A 10717-nucleotide genomic window follows, 5' to 3' on the forward strand; every position below is an offset into this window, starting at 1 on the left:
TATTAAAATCTTTAAAAAGGACAATATTTAGTCACCGAGAGAGTACAAGCCAAATGCGTCAACCAATGTTTGGCAAGCCTGTTGGTTTTGCTTAATGTGCAAAGGTGGGTGGTTGACAATATATAGTACTAGTACCAAAAAAAAAGTAGTACCAAAAGTACAATCCAACCAGTATGTTTGCTAGGAATATTATATTGGATTTCTCAATATAAAAAATATGGGTAAGTCTCAAGCCGCTTATATGACATTTAGGTGTCTTTTTAGAGAAAGCCTTGATGACGCACTTTATTATTTGGCAAGAATGGTTAGATCATTTGCAAGAACATCAGGGATATAACTTTTGGGACAATTGACAGATCTCCCTTGGCACGACTAGCTAAAGTGTGTACCACAGTGTTACCCTTTTTAGGATTAAACTCAAAGAATACATGATAAAAAAAACCCGAGCCAAAAAAGTACATTCTTCATAGGTTGCTACTTGACTTGCTCAGTTCCCTCCTACCTGCATCGTGGCGACGTCCTTCATGCAGTAGCTATTAATAATGATTTTGTTGTATCCCACCCGTCTTGCTAAGAGTAGACCGCCACGAAGTACAAGAGCTTTCGTTGTTGGCGCATCCCAACAATGGTCAATACCACGAGAACCTACAACTATGAACACCCCCCCCCCCCCCCCCCGCGCGCGCGCGCGAATCACTGCTCTAGTAGCTCATGTACCCCTATCCGCTATTAATTATCTTCTAATGAAATTTGCATACAAACTTCTTCAGAGCCCTGACCTATCTTGGATATATTGGTACCACTACCGCTACTCGACTACTATTGCCAACAAAACCTCAAACCCTTCTTTCATTTGGAAGACAGTTAACACCAAACTACATACTCTACAAAATATCTCCTTTGTGTTCACTAATAACGACCTTTCTACTTTTTTTTGGCTTGATAGAATTGTCTTACCACTTCTGCCTCCATCGAGCTTGTTGTTGTGTTGTTTTTGTTGTACGATTTCGAGCATAGTGACATTGATGCTGAGAGGCACCTCACCCATGGGCTTCCGTTCTCAACCAAGAATGCCTATCGCTTGTCCCGTGCCTCTCATGTTTGGACGCGTTGGGCCTCCACTCCTACCTCCATCGACAACGTGCCCTCCCTGCTTGGCCTCGACAACGACATTTGCCCCCGGTTGCCCTCTTCATCCTTCAGAAGATTTGGGACTTTAGGAACGCAAATGTCTTTCGTAATGAATCTCACTCGTCTGATGTAACTATTCGAAACGTTGTTAGTGACTTTACACTTTGGATATCTAGATTTAGGGATTCGAAGAAGAAGGTTTGACATGTCATGGTGGCAATACCTTGCCTCGCGCTCTATCACATCTCTGTAAGTTGGCTGCTTTTGGCCCTTTTGAGTAATGTATTCAGGTGAGGACCTTCCCGTGAACCAACATGTGGTTGGATGGTTAGAAGGAGAGTAGTATCCCCAACCTACCAGGGTTCAAGTCCTAAACTTGGCACCATCGATCGCATTTCCTGGATTTATTTCAGGGTGACGATGCGCGTTCAGTGGGAGGAGATGTTCCGATCGACTACGAAGGCGACTTTGTCAATCTAAAGATGATGTGCCAGCTCACTTTTTCGGAGGTGCTCATAAGGGTAGGGTGCGCGTTCATTCATTAGGATGACTATATGTGCATATGTATGAGTGTGTGAGTTTGGACTGCGTTAAAAAAAAAGCGAGGACCCTCCCCTCCCCCAGGGTAATTGTTCAAAAAAAAACTTTTTCTATAAATCAAATAGGCCGTAAAACAGTGAGGCCAGCCCAATACTGAAGATCCACCAAGGAAGTGGACAGGCCCGCATAGTCCACTTCATCCTTGGTTCCGTCCGAAGTGCGCAGCGGTATAGCGTTCATATCCTCCTAACAAACCCTAGACCTACACCCTCTCACGGCGATCCCGCCGGCGCCGCCGTCGTCGTCGCAGCCGCCGCCGCGCCTGCGAAAGAAAGAAGTCGCTCCGATGGACGACAAGGTGAGCAGTCCGCAACAGCAGTCCAGCGACGCGTCCGAGGTTCTGGGCCACATCCGTGGGTACTACAAGGAGGCGCTCGGCCGGCTGCCGGTGAAGGAGATGCCGGAGCTCATCCCCTCGCTCCTCGGCACCGGCTTCTGCTTCGGGCTCCTCGACCCCGTCTCCAACATCATCTTCAACACCGTGTCCAGCAGCAAGGACGACGGCACCACCAAGAAGATGTCCAAGAAGAGGAAGAGAAGGTCGCAGATCGAGGCAGACCTGCTCGAAGACTCCAGCGACGGCGACGGCGACCTGATCGAGGCAGACGGCGACCTGTTCGAAGATTCCGGCGACGGCGTCGTCCAGCGGTCGCTCAGCGGCCTCGTCACCTTCCTCGTCTGCCGCTTCCGCTACCTACACAGGCGGGAAGCTCTGCGCTACCTGCGGCTGGCCAAGGCTGATCTCGATTTGGCCGCCCGCCTTGTCCAGCTCGACCGTGGGATTACATCGGCCATCTGCTCCTCCCCCCTTACCACCAAGATAGCCCCCTTGACCACCGCCGTCACGGTGGCCCTCAAGTGCGCCGCCACCACTGCGAAGCACCCCTGCCCTTCCACATTCACGGCCACCTGGTCATCCATGTCATCCCCTCCGACTTCAGCACCAGACACCACCGATCGTCTTCAGAAGCTGCTCCCCACTTTACCTCAGCCGGGGCTCGGGCTTGGCCACCTCGATGCGTCTCAGATTCGAACTCTAAGATCGCATCTCACTAGGTGGATGAAATGCAAGAAGGGGATGAAGGTTCCCCTTGAACTAAGAGCATCAATCAGCTCTGTGCTTCTGGATAAAATCCACAGTATCTACCTCGAGGCAATTGCAAACCTTCCAAGGGACGCCTTGTGCGAGCGCCACCATCGCGGCCTCCTCAAGGCTGGTTACTGCTTCGGCCCCATTGATGACCCTGTCTCCAACGTCCTACTCAACACCATTTGGTATGACACTGCATTCCCAGCTCAAGATGAGTTTCTGATAGACATGCTCTGCACTAAAAGCCTTGCACGCTGGGAACAACGGTCAATGGCTGGCCTTGTGACATTTGTTCGTGCCCTATTCCCTGAACTCGCCGAGAATGTCGCCATGTTATATCTACTTAAGGCTAATGCCAACCTTCGTGAAGCCATTTCAAAACTGCAGCTAGAAGATCATCATTTGTCTGGATCCTATAAGAAAGCGTACAAGATGGCCGCTCAGGTAGCATGTCATCCCAACCCAAAAGCGCTACGAGAGTTTGCCCTGTCAACTGTGCCATCAATCATGTCCTCCGTGCGATCACTTGTGAAAACCACTGCACACACGTTATCCTCCAGAGAAGTCGGTGACATCTCTGCCCTGTTGGTATCTCTAAGGCCGTCAGTCCAGAAAGTTCCCAAATTGACGCCCCGTGCGTCTAGTTTTGTCTCATGCCGCCAGGCAAGGTTCGAGGATGATCAAATTTTCTTTCGTGACACGGTTGAAGCTGCACTGAGAGAATTTTCAAAGCAATCTGTGGTGGGTTCATTTTCCAATCGATCTTCACTACTGCTAATGTGCTCACTGATTTATTACACTGTCTGCCTTGTTGTAGGAGGAGATTGAGTATCAGCTTCATGTTATATGTGGTGTGGATGCACAAGTAACAGAGAATGGGGAGTACAGTTTCTACGACCTCGTAGATGGATACCCATACTGTCATATCAACTTCTATGCAGCACCAAAGGGTTCACCTTCTGAAGCTGGCACAGCCCCAACTCTGTTTTTCGTTGAATGTAGCAATGTTGATGAAGATGAAAATGTGCTGCGTTGTTGTGTGGTAGATCCATCAACTGATGATGGTAAACTTTTCTTGTGCCTGCTTAAGCTTTCTGCATTTATAGATGCTGCTTTACTAGTTTTGCACGCATTCATAAACCAAAACACAAACACTAGGCACTGGTTTTTATGTTTGCTACACCCTCTGTGGATTAAACTACCTAAGAATGAAATGATTGATTGAAATGGATTGTTAGGCTGTTGTTGTCCTGAAATACCCCTTTTGTGCTATGTGCAGTGGTAGATGCTGAAACTGTTTTATCTATAAGCAAAAGATTTACTTGACTGTTAACGCGAGACACTTTGTCATTTAGAAGGTGGTTTTGGTAAGTTGTGTTGACTTGCAGCTAATTATCATTTCTTGTTTTGCTCTGTAAAAGGCCGTTGTTACCACTGTGAGTATAGAGGGATCAGACTTGTGCATCCTTCTTCTGGAACATACCATGGGTGTGATGCAGAGTTTGAAGAAATTGCTTCTGATGGATATGGACTCACCATTGATGAACTTATCTACCATGGGATGCGCAGAAGTGAGTTTATGGGCTGGTTGCCTGAAGAGGATTCAATCTATTTTGATCCACGATGGGACGTAAAATTTGCCCGTTATATAAATGATGCTGCTAAGCCAGGGAGAACACCTGTTCAGTCAAACGGGCTGATCGCACCATAATACTTTTTTTGGGGGTTGTGCTGTCAAACTTCAAAATGTACATTTAGTATTTTGAAGTATGTATGCTGTGGATGCATGTTATATATAGTAATGTCGATATGTTCTTGTTATTGTCATATAATTGTTGCTGAACTTGAAACATTCAGACTTTTTAACGATGTGTCATCATCTTGTTTTGCTATAGCAGAAGTGATAACTGGTTAGCAGATTGCAGGAACACAAAGAGTTCTTTTATGCACTGTGTTGTGAGAACAGTAATCCCACCTGGCGATCCTATTTAGCCCATCAAAGCATACACTAAGGCCCAAGAACATAAGTTGTCTCCGTGATCTATGAACTCTTCCCTCTACTAGTTCACTGTGGGCCTATGGACCAAAGATTTTATCCTGCATCTACTGCCTTAATGGCAGTTCTTTTTTTTTTTTGTCATTTGTCAAGGATCCATAGCCTATATAAACCCTCCATCAGAATAGGAGAAGTTTGGAGAGGGTGTCGAGGTACAACTTACCCTACTACCAAACCTCCCTCCATGCCTTTTAAACATTGGACTAGGTAGTACTCTATCGAGAAGTCTGAATCTATGTTCTAAGAGTGTCGAATTTGCTAGTGCATGACAAACTTCGCTCTAAGGTTGTTTGTTTAGTTGGCTAAGGCCGTTATACATACGCCCAATTAGTCTTTGTTGCGATCATGTTACCAATGATACTGCCTCGAGCCCTAATCTCCAGGTGTTTCCACAACAACAACAATGATGCCTTGGCCAACCATTGTGTGAAGGCGCAATTGCCGAAGCTACATAGCGCCACACAAGCAAGTTTAGGCTGAAGGCGAATCACCGCTCACAAAATAAAAGTGTCACCACCAGAGTATTAGAGATAAAAGGCGAATCATCGTCCAAGTAACATTGGATACATATGAGCATTGGTGAAGCCTCCCCAAGCCACACCGGGTGGCACTGAAGTGCCGCCACACAAATACAAGCTTCAAATGTCTCCGGCGAGGGGACACCCGGCCATTCAACCAACTTTGGATGAATCACATGGCTTAAAGGGAGTTTGGACCCGTCGAGCCCAAACCTTTGACATTGCTTACTCCCTGAACATGGCACCAAAGCCCCCCCCCCCCCCCCCCCCCCCCCCCCCGATCGCCATGCCTGGAAGCCCATGGTTCAATCCAACTTTGGGACTCCTCTTCATTGTACTCCCCTCCAAACCCGATGATGACTCAAGATCACTCGCTCACTCCTCCTGGAGAGCTTAGGAGAAATCAAGGCCACTCGCAGGAGGCCAACTCTCCAGAAGCACAAAGTGAGCCGACAAGGAGCATGCCCCATAGAGGTTGCACCCTGCTACTTGATGAGAGTATTGTTTGGCCACAAAGAGCAAGAGGTTGGTAGCGAGCAGCAAAATTACCAGTTCAAAGAAGGAAAAATATATCAATCTACCATAGCAAAGGCTGCCAGTTATCAATCTATCATTGCAACGAGGGAAAATGTATCCATCAATCATCGTCAGCCCAAATTTCTAAGAAATACCCAAACCACCCTCGATTTGGAATATACCGTGGTGATGTAAAAGCCTCAATTTTCACTTACAAAAAATTCTGCATAAACAGTGAGCCGAGAATCAATGCGCAAATTTTACTAGTCAGAGGATCCAATGGACAACTGTCAATGGTGGCTTCAGGTAAGAATATGACAACACATCAGAAATCCCCTCTAGCTCATTGACGGAATGCAAATTTCGAAGGCCAAATGAATTTCTCAAATAAAGTGAAAAGCACATCAAATATGTCAAATCATTTTTCAACTTGAAATTTTCAGCACGTGTAGTTATTCCAAGAAACAGTCAGACTATGCCACTAGAGCCTTTCAAGTTGGTAGATAAAACTGGGAGATGTCCAATTGTCCAGGGTCATCTGTTGACAGCACTTCATTTAAGTTTGCAGTCTCAAATATCTTTACTCATTATCTAAATAACACTAGCAAGGAGGCAAACAGACAAACAGAATTGATGCTCTATTTTATTCAGGCAAGCTGCAATAAGCAATAGCAACATTCAGAGAATTAAGTGCACCCAGAGCTGCAAAAACCAGTGAATAGATCAAACTAGAATATTTTGCACAGCGGAAATATGCTAGCAACAGAGAACTAGTGGTGTTATATCCCATCCCAAACAGCAGAAAACTAATGTGAGAAGGGGGAAATCACAGTAAGCCACTCAAGATCCTGCTAGAAATGACCTAACACATGTTTGACGTGAATCAAACAATCAATGATCTAGATGGTTTAATGGATTTCACTGATCATTCTCATTTAGAAGCATGATACCACGTGATTAGCCCGTCCAGAAGTCCTAGATACTCAAACAGCAAGAAATAGACAGAAGGCAAAGAACTAAATGTATGCAAGCTCTGAATTACTGGAGCTCAAAACCAAACATGGTATCGAGATCACACAACATAGAAGCCGCTACGGTGTTGAAGCCTGAACTATGGTAAGAACGGCTAACAAAGGATTAAAGTTAGAAGTTTGGAGTTCCAGACCTAAGGCAATTGCAACATCATTCAAATTGCACTAATATTTTGGCAATGCCGATAAAGATGCTAACCACTAGTGTGTCCCGTACCCCCTCTTCTTCCTCCTCGGATTCTGTTAGCCCCTCGTCCTCCTCCTCCCCGGGTTCTGTTGCCTCCTCGCCCTCCTCCTCCTCCTCGGGTTCTATTGCCTCCTCGTCCTCCTCCTCGGGTTCTGTTGCTTGGCGCTCGTTGAGGTGCGTCACTCTCGGAATCGTCACTCTCAGAATCACTCTCACTCACAAGGGTATCAGTGGAAATGGAGTTTGTTTCTTCAACTGCATCTATATAATCATTGTCCGCAATGTCCACAACTAGCTTCTCTTCTGAAAAATTAAAACGAACAATTATGATCGAAATATACAGTACATGTCAAAAGAGAATGAAAATAGTATTGTGTTAGTACAGTAGGACGCATAGTCAACTCTTGGGAGAGGAAGCTTATTACCTGTTTCATTCTTATGCTCTTCTGTGTTCTCCTTGCCCTTCCCGTTCTTTGCCGGTTCCATCTGAGGGTGGTTTCTGCAAAATGTGATGGAATCTGAGACAATATTTTGGTACAAAAATGTTGCACGTGAGCACATACGGATTTCATGCCTTGGAAATTCTAGAAGCATTATATGTGTATAAAGTATAAACGGTCCGTTAAGCGATAGGCGTTAGACAACTGTTTTGCCTCTGCCTAGCACCTAGCTCGCCTAAGCGCTCTTTGCGTGGACACGGCAGCAGAGGCGGCCGGGTGCAATTTTCAGAGCATACAAGCCGGAATTTTTCATGCAATTCCGTTATGTCAAAGTAATGGCAGGGCCGTACCCGAGGATCCGGGGGCCCGGTGCAAAATAGGATGCAATTAGGCTCTTTATATGAAGAAAATCGTATTTCCTCCGTTCGAAAATATTTGTCGGAGAAATGGATAAAAATGGATATAACTAGACCTAAAATACGTCTAGATACATTCATTTTTCCGACAAGTATTTCTGGACGGAGGGAGTACTTATTTAGCATACTATAAACATAATCTTTGTAATAATAATAATACAAGAGAGGTGGATGTTGAGAAGAAAATCTATAGATGAGAGTGGAGCATATGAATCCATGCCACCCTCAAATTTCTTTGAAGAATTTGTGAAGTCATTTGGTTCAAGGATAACGGAAAAACTGGAGAAGAATAGTAGCAGAACAGATTGTACTAGTTCCGGATATGATGCTTGAGGAATTTACTAATCCAACTAAGTGGTAATTTATACTAGTATTAAATGTCATTTAAATGAAGAGAGAGGTCAAGAGAAAGGCGTGCGCTTGTGTACTGGCCTTGGAATCTGAAACTCGTTGGCATTGGAGGTTGGAACCTTGCACAGCAGATGAACGTTGCTTGGATATTCCCGTGATTAATACTACTAACTGCCATTTAAGTTATTTTTTGGGGCCCCAAAATTTTAGGGGCCCTGTGCCACCGCACATGCTGCACCTGCTTCCCATACGGGCCTGAGTAATGGAAAGGGGTCATATGCCCGGTTCAAAAAAGAGAAAAAACAGCAATTTTGACATGCTTAACAACACGAGTAGCAGCAGGCACAAGGAGTAGCAACAGACCAATAGCAGCAGCAGCAGCAGCCAAGAGACAGCAGCATCCCAAGCAATCAAGCCGCGTGCAGATTCCATGGAGCCAGCGGGAGGCGCAGGCCGCAGAGGAGCGGAACCCACAGAGACGGCACGAATAAAGAGCATGGGAATTAAGCACCGAGGCACAACTCTACAGCAGGGGAGGTTGGGACCGGGTCACCTGAGGGGGGAGAGGATGAGAAGAGCTGCCGTTGGTGTCGGGGGCTCGGCGGCGAGGTCGATCTGTCGAGGTCAAAGGGTGCGCGGCGGCCGGCGTGACGAGGAGTAGGAGAAGCTCGAGGTCGGGGTTGGGGACGAGGAGCGACGAGCCGATGAGACGAGGAGGAGCTCGACGTTCGCCCGCCGAGGCGCCGACCCTCGCAGAGGGCGTGGAGGAGAGGGAAGATTCGGGACTGGGAAAGAGAGACTGCAGGCGACGAAGAAGAGAAAGGTGATGGGAGGGGTGAACCACGCCCAACCCGCCCTGCTGCCAGTGCCCTGTGGAACTCCGCCAGCTGGGGAGTAACTGGCACGTGGGTCCCTGTACTATCGTCCCCCTATTGGGTATACTGATCCGATAAACCGCGGCACCGCAAAATTCGTTTATGGGATACTGTTAATTCATTTTGCTGTAATTTGGACTGCACGGCAGAGCAGATAATGTAAAACGTACTGCATAATTTATACTCCCTTCGTTCCTAAATATTTGTTTTTTTAGAGATTTTAAATGGACTATCATATATGGATGTATATAGACATATTTTAAAGTGTAGATTCACTCATTTTGCTCTGTATGTAGTCATTTGTTGAAATCTCAAAAAAACAAATATTTAGGAATGGAGGGAGTACCATACTAGTTCCAACCATTATACTTCGCAGGAATTTAAATATAGTTCATCACAAACTTGAAACATACTCCCTCCATTCCAAAATATAGTGCGCTCACGTTTTTCGAGGTCTAACTTTGACCATAAATTTAACCAACGAGACCAACTGCGGCGGGAGAAAAAATTATATAATTAAAAACTTCTTCCGAATACGAATTCACTGATATAATTTTTGCTCCCGCCGCAATCGGTCTTGATAGTTAAATTTACGGTTAAAGTTGGAGCACGAGGATAGAGGAAGCACTGCACTATGAAATGGAGGGAGTACAAGATTTAAAACATAAATTCTAACTAGCCATCCTTCTTGACATGGAGATGAAACTCCATCGCGGAGCCGGGCAGGGCGAACGCGAAATCGTACTGTTCCTTGGCCACCTCTAGCCGCGCGGCGACCACTTCTTCTTTGGCGGCAACCGCCTTCTTCGCCTCGAAGAACTCATGCCCCACCCCCCAGAGGCGCTTGGTCGTCGCCCAGAGGATCTTGTGGAGGCGGTCGAACTCCCGCCAGGCCCGCCGGCCACCGTTGTGGGAGAGGGCATCGCGCTCCCGCGCCTCCACCGGCGGGCGGATGGCGGAGACCCTGACCTCGTCGTCATGGCAGGGCCGCTTGTGTGGCGGCGAGCAGACGTGCCCCCCACGGCCACCCCGCCCGTGTCCAGCGCTCGACATCGGGACGGTCCTTTTTGGCCGTGCGCGCAGGAAAGTGCGGCCAGAGATAGAAGAATTTGTCGTCGGAGAGGGAGAGAATGCGGTGGAGGAGGATTGTGGATTTGCTAGATACAAACCCTAAAACACGGCCGCTCCGGTATATATAGCGGATACGCTGGCGTTTTATAGGCTGGGCCGGGCCGGTTTAACGGTATTTTGCTCGAGCCGGTTTTTTTCCCCGGATACTATAAATCTGCCGAAATTTTACGGGCCGGCAAGCTTATACAGGGTCTGCTAGAGATGCTCTTACCTGGTTCCGATTAGGTCTTCGTGAGAGGCTGGATCGGGTTGTCTCTAATTCAAAGTGGATGCAGCTTCTAGAGTGGATTTTTGGAACCCGGGTGTATTGGAGGACTTTATTTTAAATACTTTGAAAATCACATTTAAGGTTTCAAAAAATTCTAAAAAAAAATT

At 46.7% G+C, this 10717-nt stretch overlaps 1 protein-coding gene and 1 long non-coding RNA gene across 3 annotated transcripts; one reads left to right on the forward strand and one right to left on the reverse strand.

Annotated features, from left to right (window-relative positions):
- Positions 1–1879: 1879 nt before the first annotated feature.
- LOC125523008 (uncharacterized) lies at positions 1880–4711 on the forward strand. The gene is made up of 3 exons (XM_048688040.2): positions 1880–3562; positions 3639–3885; positions 4243–4711. Exons 1-3 carry the CDS (start codon positions 2018–2020, stop codon positions 4530–4532), a joined length of 2082 nt encoding a protein of 693 aa, XP_048543997.2. The 5' UTR covers positions 1880–2017; the 3' UTR covers positions 4533–4711.
- A 1347-nt stretch (positions 4712–6058) lies between these two features.
- On the reverse strand, positions 6059–9202 carry LOC125522798 (uncharacterized). 2 transcript variants are annotated; one of them, XR_015610944.1, is made up of 4 exons: positions 8700–9202; positions 8418–8591; positions 7555–7628; positions 6064–7432 (listed from the first exon to the last, which is right to left on the reverse strand). It is a non-coding gene; the product is annotated as an uncharacterized LOC125522798 (long non-coding RNA). The 2 variants fall into 2 exon arrangements; XR_015610943.1 differs by having other exon boundaries at positions 6059–7432; positions 8418–9202.
- Between the last annotated feature and the right edge of the window lie 1515 nt (positions 9203–10717).

Source organism: Triticum urartu, chromosome 7A (assembly GCF_056163025.1).
Source record: "Triticum urartu cultivar PI428250 chromosome 7A, HENAU_Tu73, whole genome shotgun sequence".
Lineage (NCBI taxonomy): Eukaryota > Viridiplantae > Streptophyta > Magnoliopsida > Poales > Poaceae > Triticum > Triticum urartu.

What these genes read in the sequence shown, in the direction of transcription:
- LOC125523008 (XM_048688040.2), top strand. Translation starts at nt 2,018, where the DNA reads ATGGACGACAAGGTGAGCAGTCCGCAACAGCAGTCCAGCGACGCGTCC. An exon ending in AATTTTCAAAGCAATCTGTG is followed by an intron (nt 3,563 to 3,638) that starts GTGGGTTCATTT and finishes GCCTTGTTGTAG; the next exon opens with GAGGAGATTGAGTATCAGCT. An exon ending in AGATCCATCAACTGATGATG is followed by an intron (nt 3,886 to 4,242) that starts GTAAACTTTTCT and finishes GCTCTGTAAAAG; the next exon opens with GCCGTTGTTACCACTGTGAG.